This window comes from Schistocerca serialis, chromosome 2 (genome assembly GCF_023864345.2).
Source record: "Schistocerca serialis cubense isolate TAMUIC-IGC-003099 chromosome 2, iqSchSeri2.2, whole genome shotgun sequence".
Classification (NCBI taxonomy): Eukaryota; Metazoa; Arthropoda; class Insecta; order Orthoptera; family Acrididae; genus Schistocerca; species Schistocerca serialis.
This window is the reverse complement of record NC_064639.1, coordinates 501,268,011-501,293,695: the sequence shown is the minus strand read 5'-3', so window position 1 is coordinate 501,293,695 and position 25,685 is coordinate 501,268,011. Positions and strand designations below refer to the sequence as shown.

The following is a 25,685-nucleotide window of genomic DNA, read 5'->3' as shown; positions in this document are numbered from 1 at the left end:
CAAATTTCATAAAGGTATGTGGGAACAGCAGTTAGTTGACACTCAAGTGAAGCAGTCAGTGTGCCATAGCACACAAGATGTAGAAAATGAGTTGTGTGTAAGCATTATCAGGCATCTCAGCTGAATGATTACACTGCATCATGTAAGTAGAACGTCACATGTAAAAGCAGTGTGCACTTTGGATGGGTAGAACTGCTTAATGTACCAAGAACAGGTTCAAAAAATTTTAATCTGGTGCCTGACAATATTTAAGTGCATCTGGAGGATTTTGATAATTTGTGAGTGAATAAAATTAGGACTAATTACCACATACCAGAGCCCATGCAACAATCGGTACAGACAAAGGTAGGTGAGCGCACCAAATGGTCTAGTTGTTATGTTGACTGGAACAGTGATGTCTGTGCTTTTAGGGCTGCTAAATATAATTGTGAAAGCTTACTTGGAAAAGGCAGAACTCTGAATGAGTTTCAGTAAACGGGAGTTGACTGAAAATGATTAAGACAGGCACAAACTGCTTATATCAGCGCTCTGGCTTTTACTGTAGCAGTCCATAGGAATGTACTTTCTAGTAGATGTAATTGTTTCATCAAGTATGTTAATGTCTTGTCTCAACAGAGCCCAAACCTAAATAATTGTCTTAACAGCCTTTCTGCAGGTGACAACTAATTTTAAAACAGAAGGATGCTGAGTAACAAACTAAAGTCAGCTAAAAACTATATTACAGAAGACATCCGACAACTTATTATTGATATACTTAATAAGGAATATCTCCAAAGACCTCTTATCATTAACCCTCCAGCTACTAAAACACAAAAATGTAACATTCTTCATTCTGAGCACAAAATGTTTGATTATGGCACATAATTAACACAAACATTTCCAAAAATGGCACAATTTTCACATAAAAACTAGTCATTCTACAATATGTGAAGTGGGGGTAGCATGAATCTAAACTGAATAACACATGAGATTTTGTACACAACTACCAGTGTTACAACATGAAGCTGACAATAGGCTTAGCACCTTCAACAAGTAACTGATATTTCATTGTCATGAAATGTGCAGGAAAACAACAACCATACACATGGGTAGGCCTCTGCGCAACGCTTTGCTGCTAACTTAAAATCTGTCTCTTTAAGTAGCAGTTTAAAGTTACCTATGTACAAATATCTGGAGTTAGATTTTACAACCATCAATACACTCATTTAATTGAGTGATCCATAAGAGTGCATCACAGCAGAGTTAGAGTAAAAGAGAGAGAGAGAGAGAGAGAGAGAGAGAGAGAGAGAGAGAGAGAGAGAGAGGTAGGTAGGTAGGTAGGTAGGTAGGTATCCGACTTAATGCACATCCGGAAATCTGTCCGAACACTGTGTATGGAACTCCATACCATGTGTCTTCAGTGCAGTAATAAACGGCAAGTTTCATTTACCAGATTTTGCAGCACAATACTGTATTTCTATTTGTTGCACTCAAATGAAAATTGTCTGTATGTGTACAATTGAGGATCTTAATTTTTGCACTGGCATTATGATTATGATTATTATTATTATTATTATTTTGACATATGACAAGTATTTTTGTGGATCGACGTGAGTCTCTCCTCATCAATAATGTAAACTAGTTCCTGCAGCTCAGGCCATAACCAAGAGTCCGAAATTTGACACACACACACACACACACACACACACACACACACACACACATTTTGCATGTGCTTACATAAATATTTTAACACATGGTAATTTTACAGATCCTGTTTAACATTTGTTAAAGTAAGAACTTCATACAGTATATACTAGACTCTCAATTACTGACTTCATTCATTATGTTTAGAAAAATATACCACACTAGGAAGAATTTCAGACTAGCTTTTCAAAGCACTTATGTAGCATTGCATAAAAATTTGTCAATGCTGTGATCATTGCCCTCTTGTATGACGTACCGGATAGAGTTTAGTTTGATGTACTGGAATTAATGTGCGCCTTTTTTCTACATTCTCTCACCATTCTCAACCTATGATATGCTACAGAGCAAACATATCACCACCTCGAATCGCAGATGAGCAAAAAGAACTAAATTTGAGATCTTTTTCACATGTTCAGTTGCAGTTACACACATACACAAGTCAAGTGAAATCACAGTTTCAGTAGTATTGTAAGATGCATACTGTCACTGAGAATACCACCACTTTAGTCTTCATCATACAACTGTTGTGACAGCAGCATTTGACTTTGGCTCTTGTCTTGGTTTTCTTCTAAATGTCACCCAGGTGTACACAAGACTTCCAATAACACTGACGTTGATGCCTATGAAATTCAGCCAAGAAAATATATAGTCTCCACCAATCACCATACCTAGATAAGTAATACACACATTCTTGAGGCATCCAATAACTGTAGTTGTCAATGCTGAATTGTACATGGTACAAAGCATAACAGAATAAGTCAACACAAAGCCCATCACACACGAGGCAGCAAACTGCACCAAAAAAAGTGGCTGATCCCAATCAGAAAATGCAATGGCCCTGTCCAGTTCCCCCGTGGCCCATGCAAACACAGTGGCCGGTGGTAACATGAACAGTGAATTATAAAACATTAGTCCATACTTCCCAAGCTCTGCTGCATCCAGCTTTTGTTTCACAACAACACCATTTGCTGCAGTGAAGAAGTCATTCAGCAAAACTGATATGTAGCCTTCTGCACTGAAGGCTAGATCATTGCTTGCAGCAATTATTGCACCAAGAATCATTGTATAAACAGATATTTGGACAGCTGTAGTTGGTCTAACACCCAGCAAATAAAATTCACCTACCATTGTCATCAGAATCGAAAAACGTCGCAGAACCTGTAGTAAGAGATATTTAGATCAGAGGCTCTTTTTTTTTTCAAAACAATTTACACAAGACTATATAGTGTCTATGATAATTTATTGTATGTTAATGCATCGAATCATTAAAATCAATTTGTGTATGGCCCAACAACAATTCAATAAGAAACTGTTTTCTGTAGTTTGAATTTTTCAATATACAAGCAAAATTCACAAATCCTATGATTACCTACCTAAAATTTATTTCACTGAAAACATTATTTCACTAATTTTTTAAATTACCAGGTCATCAAGCAAGCAATACAAATTTCATGTGAGTCATTCTTATACAATGCTGTTCTCAACAGTCATGAATAGTACTAGATACCATACACATTGTGGCTATTAACATTACTTTGTAGTGATGGCCACTACATATTCACTACAATAGTAGTTCTCTCTCTCTCTCTCTCTCTCTCTCTCTCTCTCTCTCTCTCTCTCTCTCTCTCTCTCTCTGTGTGTGTGTGTGTGTGTGTGTGTGTGTGTGTGTGTGTGAGAGAGAGAGAGAGAGAGAGAGAGAGAGAGAGAGAGAGAGAGAGAGAGAGAGAGATGGGGGGGTTTGTGTCAGGCACACAGAGTAATGTGAAAGCAGTATTATTTTTTACCTATGATGCACCCACTGTTTTGTCACCTACAATGATAAATATATCACCATTTCTTTCATCAAGGAACAGCACAGTTAAGCATCAGACCTTGAGTGAATACATCATCTTGTGCAATATGGTACATATGAAAGTAACAATAAGCTAGTAATGCTAAAGTCCACTTTCAGCTTTCTTATCACATGGCCTGAAGAATAATGGTTGATCTACTGCTATACATTTGGAAGAAAACCTGTGATTTTCATTATTTTCATGAAATTTGTAGACATAATGATCCTATCAGCTATTTAACACACAAAAAATTATACTTACTGTAAGCATTGGCAAGGAAAGTTGTTTTGTCCCATAGAGCCCAAAGACAACATTTCCCATGTAAATCAGGGGCAGTGGCCATAGTTTACGAAAGATGCCTCTATCAAATGGAGGGAAAGATAGCACATTGATGCTCCGTGCAACAATGAGTACTGCTACGGTAGCAGCCATCTGACCCAGACCAAGAACTTGAGCAGAAGGAAATCCATAAGTTGTCAATACAGTCTTGTTTACCACCTGTAACAGTTCATTTTCAAAATATTCACAATAATGCAGCAAAGTTCCAGAATAAAAACTTATTTAACGTAGAGAGCACTCAAAAAATTTCATGTTAAATGCATTATGATGACAGAGAAAAAACACAACTTTCTGCAAATTATCAAAAAAGGAATGTAACTAGAGCAAGTATGCCAAATGCTGAAGCATAAGAGACGAAGTCCAGTACGCTACTTTATTACGATCCTGAGCAGATTCACATGCAGTCACATCCTGCCTATCCCATAATTTTTTTCGTCCTTTACCAAAGCAAGGAGACTAGTGACTACAAGAAAGGACAGGAGTTACTGAAGTCATTTTAACTGCAAGTGAGTTTAAATTGGAGATAGGTCCTCTCTTATCACAAGGAATCCACCAAATGTTTTCTTTGCTCCATTTTTCAACATCTCTTCTGGTTACACACCCACTTTTTCCTCTTAATTGCCTATTGTCATTTCTATGATTCATTTATTGGTCTTCCTGGGCCTTCAGAATATAATTAATATGCCCACTTTTCCATTCCGCTAAGCAACTCTTTTTTGCATTGCATCTGGCAGGACATGCAAGTTGAAATTTTCCATCTCAAGCACAATGAGGTATCGCCCACTTTAATGTGACATTCAATTTTTCTGAAAGATTGAAACAGTTTTTTCTCTATACCTCGTTCAGTCTTCACCTGCTCAACACACGCTAGGCTGAAACAAAAAATTAATCAACAGATTTGGTAACATAATTAACTAAGTTTTTTTCCTTTCAAAATACCAATTAAACACTGATTTAGTCCAAACTTTTATAGTACTTAAGTCCCTTCATACCTTGTTGGATTTTTCTGCTGTGAAGACAAGCAAAAACAATTTTTTTAACAAACTGAAATGTCAGTTTGATCCCTTCTTGTTTCAAATGCTGTCAGCAAAGATTTTGTCACAAAAAAAATTGTGAACATAATGTCTAAAAACTAGCATAAAATCAAACTCAAGTGAACTGCAGCTCCTTAAGGTATGAATTACAATGTGCACTAAACTGTGAAGGATAGATGCAGCACGTCTCTCCATCAGTTCACAGATGCTGGTTCAGTCAGTTGAGGGTAGTGCTTGTGGGACAATCAACTGAACACCAATATCATCACCCAATACATCAAGTCAAAATCAGTATTTTGTATATCCACAGAGATTAGCATGTGCCCACATGCATTCTATACATTTATGATATCTTGTCCAAATGTGGCATTGACGGGGAACAAAACAGGAAACCCATCAACAAGATGGTGTGTGAAGGAACCACTCACAGAATTCTAATTCTAATCCTAATTAGTTACCATAACCATTACAGGTGACATGGGAACAAAGTGTTTCAAGTAAACCAAGGCACACCGACTTACGTCATATGTAGTAATATGGATTTCTCCATGGCGTGTGTTTATACATGGTAGAATCAAACTGAAGGGTGTTTCAAAATTAATATACGGGTTTTAAGGCTTTGTAGCACATATTACTTTCACCTTACAATTATAAATAATACACCAAATGAAAGAGAAACACAAACACTTTTTCTTACAATTATTCAGTGTGAACACCGATCACACGTCAAGTCAACAGGATAGTTGCTCTAAAACCTCGATCAATGTGTTAAGAGTAACTACTGCAAAAACACTGTTTCTAAAGTTGGATAGATCAGCTGGTATCAGAGGCACACGCAAAAAATGCTGTTTGTCAACCTGCCCCTTGCACCCAATCCGCCGGCCGGATAAAACTTTGTTTAACCAGTCGCGTATCGAGTTATGACAGTGAGGCGGCACACCATCTTGCTCCCAAATAAAGATGTGTTGTTCAGCTTCTTCCCAATGAGGCACAGGCCATAGCTGTACCGCATCAAGATAAGAATCAGTAGTTATGGTTGGTTCACCGAAAAAGAGAGGCCCATAAACTTTGTGTGGGGATATTTCTTGGGGCTAAGCATGAAAGACTCACACTCGTTCAACATATTTTTCAGGCACTATGTCATTCCATACTCTTCCCATTGCACACAGACATACAAATGGAACTGTTTGAGTTGCTCTTTCATGTTGTGTATTATTTACAATTTTGAGTTGAATGTAATAAATGCTACAATGCCTTACAACTGGCATGTTCATTTTGAAACACCCTGTAAATAAATTGGCAATACTGAGCCCAATTCAAATGTGTGATGACACACCATTGCAAATCCTGTACGACATTTGCTATTTGTGCAAGAAATGCTCTCGACACAGGCAAGTTGCTTTGTCTCAAGTGTTATTTGTATAAACATACAGGAACAGCATGTCACATCACTACTCACTCCCATCCCTCCTGTAACATGCTGTTAATGTGAGTTGTGTTACAAGTATGAAGATGGCAGATCTGTAGAGGCAATGATGGCAAGTGGACTTTTATGTACCTAATAATAAGCCAGGGCAAATGCTTGTGGCACTCAGATGAAGAAAGAGTTGGAATTTATGCAAGTTCACAAGATCCTGAAGACCGCCCTGGACTCCAACAATTTGATCGGAGTCCTTAACTATCATGCTGGCCTAGTATTAGGTTATTTACCTTGTATGACACTACAGAAATGCTGATGCTGAAGTGGTAATATTGGCTGACTGAAGTAAAGAGCTAATGACAAAAAGCCTGCAAAGCTTCAGATTAACTAGTCAATATAATAGAAGGGTATGCTTTCACAATAAATAAGTGAAAGAGGTCTTGGTAACAGCAACAACCATAATTAATAAAAAGCTCCACCTGAGGTAATTTTTCTTCAAGAAATGAAGTATGCAAGCAATGCACAACACAGTCAATCAGACAGAAAATTCAACATTAGGGAATATCAGCCATGAAGAAACACACAGATCCTGTAATATGGGGAGCAAAACATATATTTCCATTTGCCAAAACACACTGATGTGTGGCATTTACATGAAATTAATCAAGAAAAGTTGAACCAGAAACATTGTAATACTGGATGACTTTCAAGTAATTGTTCCCAGAAAGTAAAGGTTACTGCAACAAGAAATGACTTGTACTGTCTTTTAAAAGCCCCCTCTGTTGTAAGTGGTAACTGTTGATGTGCCTGCAGTGTTCCAGAAACTGTACAGTACAAAGTACAATGCTAAGAATGACTGTTTCAAAAATAATGCAAAAGAAAATTATACACAAACATCACTATTTCCAGCAATAAAGAACCATTTTACAAATATGTCTCAATGCAGGCAAGAAGACAACCAGTTGTGAATATATTGACACTAGATGGTATTAACCCATTAGTGCCATGTGTTGCCATAAGGCAATGTTTGTAACACATTTTTAAAAATCGTTGATTCCACGACATCATACGAGTTGCGTTGGCAGCATTGGATTCCACTCTGCAAGACTGGAAAGATCACTACAATGCAACAGTTTTAACAATACATTTAAATTCTGCGGCATAAGCAGTGTTGGAAGTCGTCGTTTGCTGAATGACGAAGAAAAATGGAGAACAAGTTCGAGTATGTACGTTTTACACAGTAACTTACAATATATAATTTGGTTTTTTAGTATAGTTGTGCTTTGAATACTCAAATATATATTCTTTGGAGGTGACTGCTTGCCGTAAAATAAATTGCGTTCATTTAGGCCGTTTGAATGTCGGTGTTGCCATATGGCAACGCTAGGTGCTTGTACTCAGTAAAATGACAAATTTTCTCTTTTGTTTTACAAGAGGTTTCTCTCTTGCTGAGGCACTGGAGATTCTTTATAATGACGATATTGAAGGTGATGTGTTTGTTGAGGCCCCAGATCCGAATAGAGAAGAATGATGGATTATTGTATGTGCAGTGGTTGGACAACTCAGTTGTCACAATGATCTCTTCATGTGCTGCACAAGTAGTTGGCCAAGTCACGAGATTCTCGCAACTAAAAAAGCGAAATATGATTCCCAGACCAAAACTGGTAGCCAAATATAATACATATATGGGAGGTACTGATCAGAATCTAGCATGCTATCATATTGCAATAAGAAGCAAGAAATGGTACTGGTGTCTCTTTACATGGATGTTAGATGTCGCCATACAAAACAGTTGAATTTTGTATAATGAAGCAAGAAACCAAACTATTTTTCAGCTTGATTTCAAGAGACGTAGCAACAGCAAGTTTTTTAAAAAATCATGAAAAAATTAATTCCAGCACTAATGAGTTAAGGGAGTACACAATATTAGCAAATTGTGCAAAAATTCACACACACACACACACACACACACACACACACACACACACACACACACACTCTCTCTCTCTCTCTCTCTCTCTCTCTCTCTCTCTCTCTCTCTCTCTCTCTCTCTCTCTCTCTTTTCCAGTGGAAACCACAGAATTGATCATCATCATCATCATCATCATCATCATCATCATCTCCTTTCTCAGACATTATGTCTGGTTAAAAATGGAAAGCGACATGGACTTGATCAAGCGTGACTTCCATTTAACTGTACGGTATATGTTACATTGCATTTAGGAACTTTCGGGTAATTGAACATGTATCCATAATTACAGATTTATGTAGTTGTATATATAAGTTTGGATGTAGCTGTATTGTGTTGATGTGCTGGTGGATATTCTGTGGTATGACTCCTGTAGTTGATAGTATAATTGGTATATAATGTCAACTTTATCCTGATGCCACATGTCCTTTACTTCTTCAGCCAGTTGGATGTATTTTTCAATTTTTTCCACCTGTTTTCTTCTGTATATTTACTGAATTGGGTATGGATATTTCGATTAGTTGTGTTAATTTCTTCTTTTTATTGGTGAATATGATGTCAGGTTTGTTATGTGGTGATTTATCTGTTATAATGGTTCTGTTCCAGTATAATTTGTATTCATCATTCTCCAGTACATTTTGTGGTGCATACTTGTATGTGGAAACGTGTTGTTTTATTAGTTTATGTTGTATGGCAAGTAGTTGATGTATTATTTTTGCTACATTGTCATGTCTTCTGAGGTATTCCGTATTTGCTAGTATTGTACATCCGCTTGTGATGTGATCTACTGTTTCTATTTGTTGTTTGCAAAGTCTGCATTTATCTGTTGTGGTATTGGGATCTTTAATAATATGCTTGCTGTAATATCTGGTGTTTATTGTTTGATCCTGTATTGCAATCATGAATCCTTCCGTCCCACTGTATATATTGCCTTTTCTTAGCCATGTGTTGGATTCGTCTTGATCGATGTATGGCTGTGTTAGATGATATGGGTGCTTGCCATGTAGTGTTTTCTTTTTCCAATTTACTTTCTTTGTATCTGTTGATGTTATGTGATCTAAAGGGTTGTAGAAGTGGTTATGAAGTTGCAGTGGTGTAGCTGATGTATTTATATGAGTGATTGCTTTGTGTATTTTGCTAGTTTCTGCTCATTCTGTAAAGAATTTTCTTAAATTGTCTACCTGTCCATAAAGTAGGTTTTTTATGTCAATAAATCCCCTTCCTCCTTCCTTTCTGCTTAATGTGAATCTTTCTGTTGCTGAATGTATGTGATGTATTCTATATTTGTGGCATTGTGATGGTGTAAGTGTATCGAGTGCTTCTAGGTCTGTGTTACTCCATTTCACTACTCCAAATGAGTAGGTCAATAATGGTATAGCATAAGTATTTATAGCTTTTGTATTGTTTCTTGCTGTCAATTCTGTTTTCAGTATTTTTGTTAGTCTTTGTCTATATTTTTTCTTTTAGTTCTTCTTTAATATTAGTATTATCTATCCCTATTTTTTGTCTGTATCCTAGATATTTATAGGCATCTGTTTTTTCCATCGCTTCTATGCAGTCGCTGTGGTCATCAAATATGTAATCTTCTTGTTTAGTGTGTTTTCCCTTGACTATGCTATTTTTCTTACATTTGTCTGCTCCAAAAGCCATATTTATATCATTGCTGAATACTTCTGTTATCTTTAGTGATTGGTTGATTTGTTGCTGCCAGTAGTTTTAGATCATCCATGTATAGCAAATGTGTGATTTTGTGTGGGTATGTTCCAGTAATATTGTATCCATAATGTGAATTATTTAGCATGTTGGATAGTGGGTTCAGAGCAAGGCAGAACCAGAAAGGACTTAATGAGTCTCCTTGGTATATTCCACACTTAATCTGTATTGGCTGTGATGTGATATTTGAATTTGTTTGGGTATTAAGTGTGATTTTCCAATTTTTCATTACTATGTTTAGGAATTGTATCAATTTAGGATCTACTTTGTATATTTCCAATATTTGTAGTAACCATGAGTGGGGTACACCATCAAAAGCTTTTTGGTAATCAATGTATGCGTAGTGTAGTGACCTTTGTTTAGTTTTAGCTTGATATGCCACCTCTGCATCTATTATCAGTTGCTCTTTACATCCTTGTGCTCCTTTGCAACAGCCTTTTTGTTCTTCATTTATAATTTTGTTCTGTGTTGTATGTGTCAATTTCTGTGTAATGACTGAAGTTAATATTTTGTATACTGTTGGTAGGCATGTTATGGGGCGATATTTAGCTGGGTTTGCTGTGTCTGCTTGATCTTTAGGATTCAGGTAGGTTATACCATGTGTAAGTGTATTAGGGAATGTGTATGGGTCTGGGGCTTTCCAATTGTGAGTAGAATTAATTGCTTGGGTGACTTCATGTTGCAAAATTACCACTTCAGGCATTTGTGGTATCTTGTATGCATCTGTTTCTGAAGGCTCTAATTTAGGGGCCCTCAATGGGCTGATAAGGTTTAGTAGCCCTCCCTTAAACGGAGTAGTAAAAGCCCCTTCAAAAATAAAATGTAAAATTAACTTAGCTGCTGAGACATTGTTTCTTAACACCAGGGGTAGCAAGTCAGGGAGCTTAAGCGCCTGCCACAAAACAGCTAGGTTAGGACAGTTCAGCGAAATGAGGACCATTATCAAACAGGAACTGCATTAGCAGTGGGATGGGTCCTCCCAGAGGAGGGGATAACCATGAGTCAGCGAAGTATGGCCAATGCAGATCCAGAAAAGGACAGTAGAGTCCTTGCGAGAGGCCTGCAGGGAGGATTACCATGGTTGGAGGTTGTTTTGGGGAAGGAGACCAGACAGCAAGGTCATCAGTCTCATCGGATTAGGGAAGGACGGGGAAGGAAGTCGGCCGTGCCCTTTGAAAGGAACCATCCCGGCGTTTGCCTGGAGCGATTTAGGGAAATCACGGAAAACCTAAATCAGGATGGCCGGACGCGGAATTGAACCATCGTCCTCCCGAATGCGAGTCCAGTGTCTAACCACTGCACCACCTCGCTCGGTGAGGATTGCCATGGATTCATAGTCTCCACTTACCACACAAAGTTTGGCAAAGCCAGACTGAGCCATTCTGTATTAGAGATACTAAAACTTGATGGTGTAATATCGATCAGAGTCCTGTTACTGAATACCACTCTCAAGTCTATATACTGGTAGCCAGTTTGGCCAGGCTATAAGCAAGTTTATTCTCCATGACCCCAATGAGGCCTCGGGTTCAGACAAAGATCACAGAGTGTCCGCATTGGTCAAGGGCACACAAGGTATCGTGAATAGACATGACCAAGGGATGGCGAGGTTAACACTGGTCAAGGGCTTGCAAACTGCTGAAGGAGTTGCTGCAGATGGGAAAGGCTCTCTGAAGCAGAAACATATGCTCAAGAGCACGATGGCTATTAATTCTGCAGTGAGAACATTATAGCCATTCGGCAAGGAGTGCAGTTCAGTATGTCCTGCATGAGTACAAGAAAAGCCTACAAGACCAATAACCATTGAGCCTTTAGTATAGACAACTACTGAAGCCCAGAATGTGCCAAGGATGGTGAAAAATTGGTGTCCGAAGGCCTCAGATGAACTGAGTCTTTCAGAACTTGACAGATCAAGACAAAGCTGTGGTCGAGAGATGCACCATGGAGTTTTATGTGAGTGGGCCTAGAGAAGAGGTGATGGAGGAAACAACTGGAGTTCAGAGAGGCAGCACATGATGCAGATTTTGACTGTAATCCCTGATTGGGGCCACCATGTGGGAGATCACTTTCTGTATTTGGTAAGAGGAGACTGCAGTTTGGATGTTTAGGGGAGCTGCAAATGTATGTAGCGTACCTGATATTGTGATGTTGGTACCTGATCCACAATAGAGGGCCCCCAGCCTTGAAGAGTAAGCTGCTAACATGGCTAGTTTGAAAGATTCCTGTCAAGTCTTAACGCCACAATTGGATCCAGCATCCATAATGCTGACAGCGATGCCAAACCGTATGTCAGAGTCCCATAACGAAGACAGGATTGTATCACGGCTTTGTAAAGATGCAGACGGGAAGTGCAATCTGCAACCCAGCTAGTATTACTCAGGCAGTTAAGTGTATTAAAGTGCAGCCAGTACTTTCACTTAAGCTGGCAAAGATGGATAATCTACATCCAAACATGAATACCAGTGCTAAAAAGTGATAAGTCCATCACATTGAGTAATTGGTCATTGAGGTAAGGTTGTGGTTGAACGATATGATGCCAACGTAAGTGCATGACATGAGTCTTGGCAGCTGAAAACCAAAAGCCATTGATGAGCACACGTGTTTACACCTTTCGTATGGTGTCTTGCAGTCAATATTCAGTGATATCTACACTAGATGAGCAATAGTAGAGGCAAACGTCTTCAGCACGCAAGGAGGGTGATACTGAGGACCCCACAGCTGCTGCTAGACCTTTTATGGCTACTGAAAAGAGAGGGCACTCGGTATTTTCTTGGATATGGAGAGAACTGTTGGAGGCACCAACCTGAACCTAGAAAACACAATTAGACAAGTTCTGGATAAAGAGAAGGAGTGGATCCCCTAGACTCCACTCTTGTATGGCAGGAAGGCTGTGTCGCTGCCTTGTGATGTTTTCAGCCTTTTGCAGGTCTAAGAAGACAGCGAAAAGGTGTTAACATCAGGCGAGAGTTGTTTGGATGGCAGACTCCTTGAACTCCAGATTATCAGTAGTAGAACGACAATGGCGTAAACCACCCTGGGACTGAGCCAGAAGACCACGAGACTCAAGGAGCCAACACAGCTGCCAGCTCACCATGCACTGAAGCAACTTACAGAGAACATTGGTGAGGCTAACTGGGCAACAACAGTTTATCTCAAAAGGGAGTTTACCCAGTTTCAGTACTAGGATGATGTTGCTCTCTAACCATCGTGAGGAGAAATCTACCTTGCTCTAGACGTGGTTAAAGGTGGCAAGAATATGGACACTGACACTCCAACAATAGGTGCTTGAGCACTTTGTTGTTAATGCGGTCTAGCCCTGGGGCTGCATCAGGGCAATGGGCTAGGACACTAATTCCCACTTGCTGAATTGAACGTTATACGGCGCCAGGTGGCTTCTAGGTACAAATAATTGCTTTCACTCTACCCACTATTTCAGGACACAAAAGGTTGACTGATAGTTCTCAGATGCAGAGGCTCAAGCATAATGCACAGCAAAACATTTGGCAACAGCAGCTGCGTCAGTGTAGAAACCACCATCCGAGGTAATACTAGATACACCTGCAGATGTATGATATCTGTAGTGACATCTGATCTTTGCCCAGACCTGTGAAGGTGTGTGGTCCGATCACTGGAACTTTCTATTCAGCTTTCTTGCTTCTGTCCTTTTTCTTTAGGCAGTGGTCCTGGGCATGGAGCCACTTAAAGGCAATAAGGTGCTGCACTGATGGGTGGCACTTATGGCACTGGAGAGCCCGTCTATGATCTCTTATGCTCTCTGCGATTGCTGATGACCACCAAGGTACTGTCTTCCATCAGCACAATCTCAAAGAACAGGGGATTGCTAAATCTGCTGCTGAAAGAATGGCTGTAGTTGTATTCTGAACTGCCTCATCTGTATCTCCTTGCAGTGGGGAACCAAGGGTCACAGCAGAGGCAAAACCATCCCAGCCAACGTCGTTGAGGGCCTATCTCAGCAAGCTTCCAAGGGACTGACACTAATGGAGAAGAAGGAAGATCGGGAAGTGGTTACTACCATACAAGTCATCGTGGACTCTCCAGTGGCTGGACAGCAGAAGAAGCTGGATGCAGATGGAGAGGTGAATGGTCAAGAAAGTTTCGTGCGCCACACTGAAGTGTGGGGGCACCAGTATTCAATACACCGAGCAAGGTGGTGCAATGGCCAACACAATGGAGTTGCATTCGGGGGGACAATGGTTCAAACCCAATTCCTGCCCTCCATATTTAGGAGGAGGAGGATATTAGTGTTTAACGTCCCGTCGACAACGAGGTCATTAGAGACGGAGCACAAGCTCGGGTGAGGGAAGGATGGGGAAGGAAATCGGCCGTGCCCTTTCAAAGGAACCATCCGGCATTTGCCTGAAGCGATTTAGGGAAATCACGGAAAACCTAAATCAGGATGGCCGGAGACGGGATTGAACCGTCGTCCTCCCGAATGCGAGTCCACTGCGCCACCTCGCTCGGTCCAGATTTAGGTTTTCTGTCATTTTTTTAAATCTCTCCAGGCTGGGATGGTTCCTTTGAAAAGACACAGCTGATCTCCCCGTTCCCTGACAATCCAAGCTTGTGCTCCATCTCTAGTGACCTTTATGTCGACACGACATTTAACCCCATCTACCTTCCAGTATTCAAGAGACAAAGGTCAAGCTTTCGACATCTTTACCACCTCACAAAGGGTTATGAGCATCAAAATTACCCAAGATTAGGAAAGGTGGGAGGAGCTGAGAAACCAGTGCCAACAGTATGTTCCAAGACACTTTCACCATCAGGAAGGAGGTAAACACTTCAGATGGTAATATCCTGAAATGCCCCTATCTTAACAACCACAGCCTACAAAGGTGTATTAAGAAGCACAAGTTCACTATATAGGGTGTCCAGAACATATGTGCAAACTCCATGTGACACCCTGTCATAGGCAGTACAATTCTTATAATATCCTCAGTATCCACAAAGAGCCACAGTCCACATTGCTGGAAACCAAGTCTCCTGAAGGGCAACGCAGTAGGCAGGGGAAGTGCTTAAGAACTGTAGCTCAGCCAGGTGGTGGAAAAAACAGCTACAATTTCACCAGAGAATAATGTTTACATACTGTGAGGCCACGAAGGAACCAAGGAGGCAGGTTATGCCCTAGAGTCATCTGCTGGTTCTAGGTCCCGTTGTGTGTGAGATCTGGGGCTTCCGGGGCCACCATGATCTCCGCCTCTGTCACAGGAGTGGGAAAGCTGAGATTTGGTGTGGCGTTGGGGCCACCACAATCTTTCTTGGAAGACGTCTTATCCTTTCTCTCTTTAGAGGCTTTGGATGTCTGCAAGGACTTTTCTCAATCAGTTTCAGGCAATGGTAAGAAGAGCTGGATGAAGACTATTTGCCTCCTGCTGGGAGGAAGGGCGAAAGGGGGGGGGGGGGGGGGGGGAGGGAGGGACAATGTCCATGGTGGATGGGAAGCCAACAATGATCCCAAAGTAGATGTTGGACAAGAATCAAGAGGAGAGGCCCCAACCATAAGTGGGCAGGCATGCTCGAGCAGTCCTGGGGGTGTAATGGACATGAGTACCATTGCCAAAGGGGGGCGACAATGTCTTAGTTATAGCGTAAGAGACACTTATACATTCTGGATGCTACTGCTCTTATTACTTCTTGGCCTCTTCGTAAGTTGGTTTGCACAGAGTCTAATAGTCTTCTCCCCTCTCTCTGGAAAACAGTGCAATCTGGTAAGCAGGGAGAATGTTACTTTCCACAGCTGACACAGATGGGAGGAGCGGTACAAGGAGTGTTTGCATGCAGCAATCATTCACAATCCCTACAGATGGGGCTGGCATTGCAACATGAAGACACGTGCCAGAATTTGAAACATTTCAAGCACTGCACAGTTTCACATTGGATTGGTGTATCACCACCTTGACCTTTTCATCCCCTCCAAAGGCTAAGATGAAGACACCGGTAGCTACACTGGTCCTTTGGCACCCTATGGACATGACTGACTAAGCATACACCCCGCCACTCCCTGCTGGCATGTTGATCATCAGACTTGAAGACCAGGTCTCTGTGAAAAATGATGTCCTATTATGGGTAGTGACATTCACTGGTAAGTCACCCAGCTCGTTGCAACCTAACAGCACCCATGACTGGGTAGGGGATGCTGTTTTGATCAAAGATGAAACACTATTTTAGAGAGAGCTGCCACTTTCACAAACTTTACCTTTATGTTCTTGACAAAGAATAAGGGCTATGTGGCCAAGAAGGAATCCCATCAATCGTGCAAACCAAGTATTGGGGGAATATTTCTCTGCTTGCCGCTTACCGCTACATTCCTTCCATGGTCTAGCCAGGAAAGCTAACATTTTAGGGTTGTATTTATCTGCATTAAATGAGGATTGTCCTAGTGGGGCTGATAGGGCCATATGGCCACCAGCAGGAGGTAACTTCATCCTCTTTATTTGCAACTCATCAACCATGGTGCCACCCACTCCAAACGGGGCCTGTCCTCATGAGCACTATCCAGTCTCAGGAACAGCTACCTGGCCAGTAATCTGTTGTTTGGGGCCCCCATGCCCCAGTCACAATGCACACATACTTCTTGACATATACGAGGAGCTTTCAGCTAAGGCACAAAATGCGATCCCTGCATGGTTAGGGGGCTACCATCATATAGTTACTTGAAGACCCTTCCGACAACGGGATGGCTACAGTGCTGGGTTTTAGGTGTACTACCTTATTAAAGTGAAGGGTGCGAAAATGGGAAGGCACAAAGGTGGTGCATATACCACATAGAGCGACCTTCCCTGCACAATCCGCACTTCTGGAGAATTTTGAAAATTTGTGGCATGCCAAACCCAACAATGGGGACCAGATATTCATTTCATGGAAAGTTGCAGGAAACAACAGAAGTGGAAACTCGAGTTCCAAATCATGAACTAGTTCCGAGCAGGGTCTGCACCAAGGGAACCACCTAACAGAGGCAGAGGGAAAAGGGATATTGGAAGCACAAGTTTGTAGCACGGAAAGGGAGTAATGCTGTAAGGGTTGGGGCCCCACACAGTAGCCAAGCACATACTCACAAGAGTTGAGCCCCCTGAGGGACTTGAGCTGGAATTCACAACATTCTGCCGACAAGAGTACACGAAAAATGGTGCATCACAGTTGTTACGAATCTGTCATGAAGTATGGTATAACATTCTGGTGAAGTCCAAATAGTGTATCTCTATTAGAAACTGCAGAAATAAATTAGCAGACACATATGTACTGCACAGTACTAAGAATCTTGTCGCCCATTATTTTGGAACCTGCTAATCTTATTTGTTCACTCCATATACATTTATGAAATTATGATCATTCTAGACAGCACACAAAAATTATTTGAGGAAGATTATAATTATTCATACAACATGAGAAATAATTTGATGCTATCCACCTATCAGTTGTCATCATATCCACAAACTTCACAGTACATGGGGATGCCAATACACAATAAATTAATGAGCAAAAACATGTTTAATATGAAGCCAGAGATTCTAAAAATATGATTACAGTAAATTCTGCTGGAGAAATGCTACTATTCGGTAGAAGACACAGAGGACTAAATGATAATTTGAGCTAGGGGTAATTCAGTGTAATTTTTTAGACAACAAAATTTTATTACCACCACCATGCTGCTATCATTAGTTATTGTATGTTTATAGTGAAGTTTAACCCCAATTTTGATGTGTTTTCTGTGCATGAAGCAAGTGATTTAGATTATTTACGTTTGAGACCAGCAAACCGCAATTCGCAATAGGCATGCTAACTTACGGTTATTAGAAAGGAACACGCTCCATACAACACAGCAGAACCAATGCGTCTCACCAAGGCTGTGGTTGGCTCAGTTGTCTCACTGTTTGGTAGCCCCATACCTGATAACAGTAAAAAATATAAATTTGTCATTTAATGTATACCATTAAAACTTCTAAATTACTCTGAAGTTTCAAAAATATGTGATGGCATGAAATTGCTAAATTTGCAAACAAACATTTCTTACACCACCACATGAATGGAATCACTTATGTAACACCATATTGGAATAGAGGTTAATGTCCTTGGAACAAAGGAGTAACCGGCAAATAATGTCACAAACAGATTGAACTGTTTTTCTTTATACCTGACTATCGAGCCACACCCAGCTTCTCGGGGTTGCAGTAAGTATCTACAGCCAGACGACTTAATTGCAGATGTAATTTTGTTTATGGGCCATTGCACAGATTTATGATTAAAATCAACTGCTCATCATCACTTTCATATAACTAACTATTTAAGCTGTTTACTCCTGGACAGTTTCTGCAGTATCTTGCAGCTGCCTCCCAGTAGTGGTAAATACTGCTGGTCTGGCACTGCCATTGTGGTAGCCTTAGACCTGTGTCCACAAACCTTACTCATGAATAATTGTATCAGTGGAAACCCTATCAATATCTCTACAGCAGTTCCTGAGAATACCCCGAACACACAGACAGAAACTGAATCAGGAAATATTAATTTATCTATTATACAGATGATATGATACTGAAATCTTAGCATATTCCCTGTAAGTCACCTTTTTACAATCTGTTCAGCACTTTCTCTTACAACTATTGTCTGAAAGAGATAATTAGCATTTACTTAAGAAAACTGTCTGCCAAGTAAAACCCATTGCAATTATATTTCCAATCACCACTTGCATGCTCCACTTACATCTTTCCACCTGAGAAAATTAGTTCCTTCCCTTATGTTTCTAGTGTTCAGTAATAAAGTTGTCATTAAAAGTATCTCACTGTAATTGAAGTTAAGAGGTTGCTATTACTAACTGCAATCATACTTTTAACTTCAATTTTAACTATATACATCCTGAAAGCTAATACATAAAATGAAAATAGAAACTTACTTTAATGGACGCCATTCTAATATAACAATATTTCCTGAAGGAGGAAATATTTTCAAAATATTTTAAGGAACAAAGAACAGCCAGCTCACTCTTTATTCGTATTCATAACCATTCATATATGACAAAGTCTTTTCAGGTTAGCAGCAGAGTCATCAGGGTGTCACACTGGCCACAGGTTGAAGCCCTGACTTGGCTGATAACCTGAGAAGACTCCATCAAAATTCACCTGCATTCCTATATATTCATATGGTACGCAAATTGTTTTATTGGTAGATTGAGCCCCTTTATATAAAGCTAACACTACAGGAAGAGAAATGATGTAAGCAATGGATAATCAGATAATGTTACTTGCAAGAATATAATAACAAAAAGTTTTAGAGTGTGGAAAGGACAGCAGAGTCCTGTCAATCTTTACAGAAAAGCAGAACAACTGTTAAATCCTAAAAATCATCACACAGGTGTTGGTTGGTTGGTTTGGGGGACGAGGAGAGAGGGGTGGGGGGGGGGGGGTGGGGGGGTTGGGGGGAACGACACACAGACCATATAGCGAGGTCACTGGTACCATCAGATTAGGGAAGGAAGTTGGCCATGCCCTTTCCAAGGAACACCATCCCGGCATTTGTCTGAAGTGATTTAGGGAATCACAGATGTGCGTTTGAACAGTTGGCCTCTCGAATGCAAGCCCAGTGCAACTCGCTTGGTCAAGTGGGTGTATGTGGCTAGTGTCTGAAAGCTAGAATGACAGAACTTTTAAAACATTGCAGCCTGCTGGTATTTTGGAAATGGGTCCAGATGACAAGATTGCAAAACAATCTTAGTCCATAGTTACTCAAATGGGCAATTAGTTATTCTAGCAAACTTTACACTTGAGTCACTGTCACACACAAAAATGTAGCTTGGACAAATAAACCTTAGCCATGTAAATTGTTACCAATCAATACTTAAAAGTAACATGCACATATGCATGCATACTTTAAATATAAAAATGTGAGTTTATTTAAAAATATGGACCCAATTTAATTTTTATTCCTTTGGATCTGAATATCTACATACCATTAAAGAATAGGGCCAGACATTTCTATTACTGCCACTAGAGCACTGACAGTTGCATAAACTGCTAGAGTGCTCCCATAACAGCCAGACAGTTTGCATCAATAGCGTGTAAGATGGCTAACATGCAATGTAAGGTTTTCTGTCTTCTTGCATTCAGAAGAAATGAGTTGGCAATTTCTTTGCAGAGGACATTTCAACTGACTCAGCATTTAATTACCAACCACGAAAAGCATGAACTATTGGTTTAAGCAATTTTAGTAAACTCTATGGGTCTGTAAGGGACTGAGTACAGGTCAAATTTATGTGTCAAATGATGACATGGGACAAATTGAGAAAAGTTGTTTTAGTTGGTTGACTAAAGGGACTAGATTATTAAGTCATTAGTCTTCTGCCTCAGACAGGTCTACATGACTGTAGATTAAACATGCACTACTGCACAAAGCCCAGGGGAAGAAACCCCAAGGTCTACCACAGGTCCATGAAGGTTAGATAAGAGGAAAAAGAAAGGGAGACATAGCAAGAAAGGCAGATGTGATGTCCTGTATAGGGAGCAGCCAGAAGCCCCTGAACACAGGACAATGAAGGGACATAAACATCCCCCACCCCTCACTACTTATCTGAATACCACAATCAGATACTGTCTGGGAAAGATTAGCTACATTGACAGGACAAGAGAAGAACAAATAAAAGATGAACAAGCTGAACAGACTACATGGGAGGGGGGAAGAAGAGTAAAAGAGCAGGTTGGATGAGGATTGGTGTGGACCACGTAGCCCAGACAGATGCAACCTGGTCTGGGCAGAAGAGGCAACTGTGTTCTGCCAATCACTCAATGGGCTGATAAGGTTTAGTGGCCCCCTTAAACAGAGTGGTGAAAGCCCCACTTCACAAATAAAATGTAAAATTAAGTCAGCTGCTGAGGCATCGGCTCTTAACACCATGGGTACAAGCCAGGGAGTTAAGACCCTGCCACATGACAGCTAGATTAAGACACTTCAGCAATGTATGGACCACCACCAAATGTGAACCACAACGACAGAGGGATGGGTCCTCCTGATGGAGGCGATGACCACGAGTTGGCCAAATATGGCTGATGTGGAGCCTGCAAAGAATGGTACAGTCTTTGCGAGAAGCCTGCATTGGGGACCTTCACAGATCTGCAGTCTCCTTTATCACGCATAGTTAGTTTTGTGAAGACAGAGCCGTTCTGTATTCCAGATACCTAAAACTTTATGGCCTAATACTGATCAGAGGTCTGATTCCAGAATACCAATCTCTAGTCTTTTACTCGTAGCCAGTTTGGCCAGGCTATCAGCAAGTTCATTACCTGAGAGCCCAAAGTGGCCTGGGGTCCACACAGAGGTCATTTAGTGTCCACATTGGTCAAGGGCATACAGGGTATCCCACATAGCCATGTCCAAGGGTGGGCAAAGTTAACACTGGTTGAGGGCTTTCAAACTGCTCAAGGATTACAGACAGTCATGCAAAACACTTTTGAACACTTCTGAAAATTGTCTGAGTAGCTCACCCAGCAGCCCACACACAATGGACCTTATAGCTCAAATAAGCTGAATCTTTTTGAAAGTGTCCGTACAGAAACAAGAGTTAGCGATGATGTTACAGCAACAATGATTATAAATAATGTATACTGCCAGGTAAGGCTCATCAACTCTATAGCTCAAAGCACTTTTTGTCATCATTGTTGAGTAGCAGTAGTTCATATGATGTGGTACAGAAATTGAAACCCCCTTACAGACCCTGGAAAAATAATGTTAACTTTCGACACACTAATTACTGATGAAATGGTGTGACTGGCCCCAAACAGGTTGCTGCAAAGTAATGAGTTAACGCATTCAGATCTGACTTCAGATGAGATAGCACAAAATTGCAGAATGAGAAGAATTTATCACTGCCGCACAGAATGTACTTTTGGATGAGAGGGAGGTGGCAAAACTTAATGAGACCCCCACCAGGAGGGCAGGTCCCCATCAAAGGCTATTCAGGCTTCGGCAACCATGAACAAGTTGGTCAGTTGAGCATAGTGACAGGAGGTTCTCTAGCACCCCAATACCAGTAAGAAAGAAGGGGGCCCACAGAGGACTGTTCTCTGTGTGTGCCACAAGAGAAACACCATTGAGTTCATAGCAGGTGCAGAGTGCCTGCATTCCCAGCATCAGATTCTGTGCCACAGGAATGGCAGTTTTGTCCTGATTGCTGGTCATTACAAAAGAAAATACACTGCCCCTATTTTCTTTTCAACTTTTTCAGCTTTACATTCACCAGGGCACTTCGCAGAGGTGTGCAAGGAATGATGACAAGCAATGCCATGGGATAAAGTTCCCATATAAGCCAACAAGTCTGCAAACACCTCAGCAGGCCTACAGCCGCAATGTACCATAGCAGACTGAGATAGCTGGGTGTTGCATGATGTTTCAATTTGACACAGTAGCCTCAGCCAGTCTGAATAGTTTGGATACTTATTACCAGTGGGTGCACTCAACCCTCAGCACCAAGCATGTTGTTGCAAAAATGTTGGATGGCAACTCACATTTCTTCTTGTCAATTCACAACTGGCAGAAAAAAATACTAGGATTTCATGCTTTCACTATTTTTTGATTTAACGTAGTCGATAAAGTTAACCTTGTCTCTCAGTAGTACCATTTTGGAACTTGGAGGCAGGGATCTGGGTACAGACATCCATTTTGAGGTCCACGCAACACTAACAGTTTGCTGTTCCTATGTTCTGTCAAGCCAACCTCTTGCTGTTTGCTATGCTGGAAAGTGAAGGTGAAGGTGGAGGTGGAGCTTTAAGGATGGCAGAATCTTGGGGGTGGTGTCACTGGTTTCATCTAGCCAATGGGACACCTCATAATACAGAAACCGAACAGCAATTTTAAACTTTGCAGTCATTTCAAGCACACTATCAATGCACAATGTGAAACACATGTTTATCCTGTACTGTGTCTTGAGGAATTGGTGGCTAAGTTGGCTGTCAGTCAGGATTTTTCCAAAGCTGACTTCATGGATACAGAAGTGGAGTTGGCAGTGGACATCGAGTTATGGCAAATTTTAGTATTAAGTATTTCTTTTGGGATGTACCAGTTTAACCATTTGCTGTTTGTGATAGCTTCAGTGTTTTCTTGAGCAACTTAAGAACATTCCGTGCTGCATCAGTTATTGAGACATATGCGTTACTGGCTCCATGACAGAACAGTATTTGCAAACTTCATATGTGGTTTTCCTGCAACTATTGGACAATAGGCTGCTACATGAACTTTGGAAATTTAGCTTTTTTCCTCTTAGAGTGCATTTCTTAGGCCATGGTAAGTAAGAATGGTATAGTACCTCCAGCAGAGCAAGTTGCATAAATAGCAATTCCTGAGAATATTATAGAGTTTACAGACTATTTAGGAAAAGTAAACTACTACACAAAATTCATTCCATGCACTTGTCACTAATGAATCTGCTTCGTCATAAAGTGAAGTTTGTGATATGAAGCATGTCACCTCTGCTACGCACTGTGTTTGGCTTCTTTCACTCCCGGTAAGCCTTTTATTCAAGTTTCCACCAACACTGCACCACTGCGATTTCTGTGCTCGCACAGAAATCCCAATATCTCAAAGCATCCTGTTGTATTCACCTCTAAGGCCTCATCAAAAGCATGCAGAAATTACTCTCAGATTGAGACGTATGCACTCACGATCATATACAGTGTAAAACTATTCCACATATTCTTGTACGGCACTAGGTTCCACCAGCATACAGACCGCAAGCGGATCATCTCAGTTATCCCCAGTCCTAGTTTCTGGAGAGAATTGCAGAATTTTACAGCACTGGTTCTCGTTTTTGAGTAATTATTCCTGTAATATTCACTACAGACCAACATCACAGCACAAGAATGTGGAAGCTTTGACTTTATTACTGTAGAGTCCAGACACCAATGACAGGCAGGAGGCAGTCTGTTTTGCCTGGATCATAATTTGCAAGATACCCTCAACGAGTTTTCTTTGGTGGTTGGGAAGTCACAGGAGCTACAAGTGAGGATCCTCTTGCACAGTGTTAATGTTGTGGCCGAGCAATGTTAGCTGCGAAGTTTTCCACACAGGGTCATAATCAGTGCTCTGGACATATTTACAACTTTGTGATAGGCTCATTGCTGACGACATGTTACTGCTACCTACAGACCATAACTGTCACACTGTTATTCCACCATCATTGCAACAACACATTCTGTAGATGTTAAATGCATACCATGGCTGCTATGTCACATGAAAGTGCTGGTCTAGCAACTTTTCTATTGGCAAGCAGTTGATTCCATTGCTGACTACATAGTGTGTGCCTATTAACTGTGCACTCACAAGCAAGATCCCACAGCAAACATTCTCTCCATGACAAGTGCTGGAACACCAATGAGGCCGGATGCATGTGGACGTCACCAGCCCCTTTCTAGGACTCAAGTGGCTTCTGACGAGACCCCTTGTTTAATTTACCAAGAACTACTCACCTGCCCTCCGCAATGTCTCACGCTATAATTCTGACCTTAGCCATCATTTTCACTATCAAGGATGCACCACACATCTGAGTCTCTGACTATGGTCACCAGTTCATGTCTGAGGATTTTGAAGCGTTTTGCTGCCAAAACGCAATTCAGCATTTGACCACCATTCTCTTCCCTCTGGCATCAAACAGAGGTCGAGTGGTTTATCTTGACACTGAAATCACAACTGAAGAAAATAGTCTCAGCAGTATTTAGATGTGATAACCTGACAAGGGTTTTCATGTCTTACCAAACAACTGAAATCAACAGGTGCAGACAGCTGAGGTGCTGAACAACCATTATCAGCCATGCTGACTGACCTCTTCTCCCCAGTTCCACAGGTATCTTGTCAGCAAGTCATGCCACGGATCAGCAAGTTTCCACTGTCTGGTAATACATTTTATGGTAGACATACAGTTAGAAGTAAGGCATTGTGGTGAGACATACGGGGTGACAACATTACGTCACTGTAGGTCAGCAGCACCTGACATTTCATGTGAACTAGCCATGCTCACACCAAACTGAGTAGCCAGAGCCACAAATCAGCTGCACAGGAGCCCTTAGCACAGGCAGCAAGGACCAAACCAAACCTTGCTCCCAGCACCAAGTAGCACCCAGGGCATCCAGAGGTCCCCCACCTGTGCATAATGTCATATAATTAATTTATACTGTTGCCTTAGAAAACAGCTGTACATTTGCCAGGAGGCGGGTGGTGGCGGGGAAGAGGGAAGGAGATCTGAATCTGATGCAGGTTGAGTACCTCCCTTCATCTTTACCACAGTTGGCAGAAAGTGACCCTTAGTCGTCATTAGTTCTTCACCACCAGTCCCTGGTGGAGTGTCAACCCACTGTCAGCTCAAGACTTGCCAAGCTGATGAAACCTATTAAATAATACAGCTATAACAAGTTTTAGGACCTTTATGTTAATAACTAATATCAGGTCTCGAAGTTGTAGTTCAGAGATCATGTTCTTCTATCAGATCCATTCTAAAAATTCTAGAAGGCTAAATAAACTTTTTCTGTGATTTTAACTAACATACCTACATGCCTGCAAAATTAAGAAGATTCTAAATTGATTCATAACACTTATTAAATATTGTGTGTGTCCAAGAAAGCGGACCTTTAGAGACTGCTACCGTGTGCATAGGGTGGATGACAGCAGATGTTCCCCTGGCTGTCCGCACACCACATATATAA

The 25,685-nt window shown here is 41.0% G+C and overlaps 1 protein-coding gene across 1 annotated transcript in view; it reads right to left on the bottom strand.

Moving 5' to 3' along the window:
- Nucleotides 1–1,438: 1,438 nt before the first annotated feature.
- The window catches only part of LOC126457452 (UDP-sugar transporter UST74c), a 139,573-nt gene continuing 115,326 nt past the window's right edge, over nt 1,439–25,685 (bottom strand). Inside the window, exons 3-5 of the mRNA XM_050093735.1 lie at nt 17,797–17,897; nt 3,780–4,016; nt 1,439–2,844 (exon numbers count right to left, since the gene is read on the bottom strand). Coding sequence (XP_049949692.1) covers nt 2,200–2,844; nt 3,780–4,016; nt 17,797–17,895 — 981 coding nt within the window. The 5' untranslated portion in view covers nt 17,896–17,897 and the 3' untranslated portion in view covers nt 1,439–2,199. The remainder of the gene's footprint in view (nt 2,845–3,779; nt 4,017–17,796; nt 17,898–25,685) is intronic.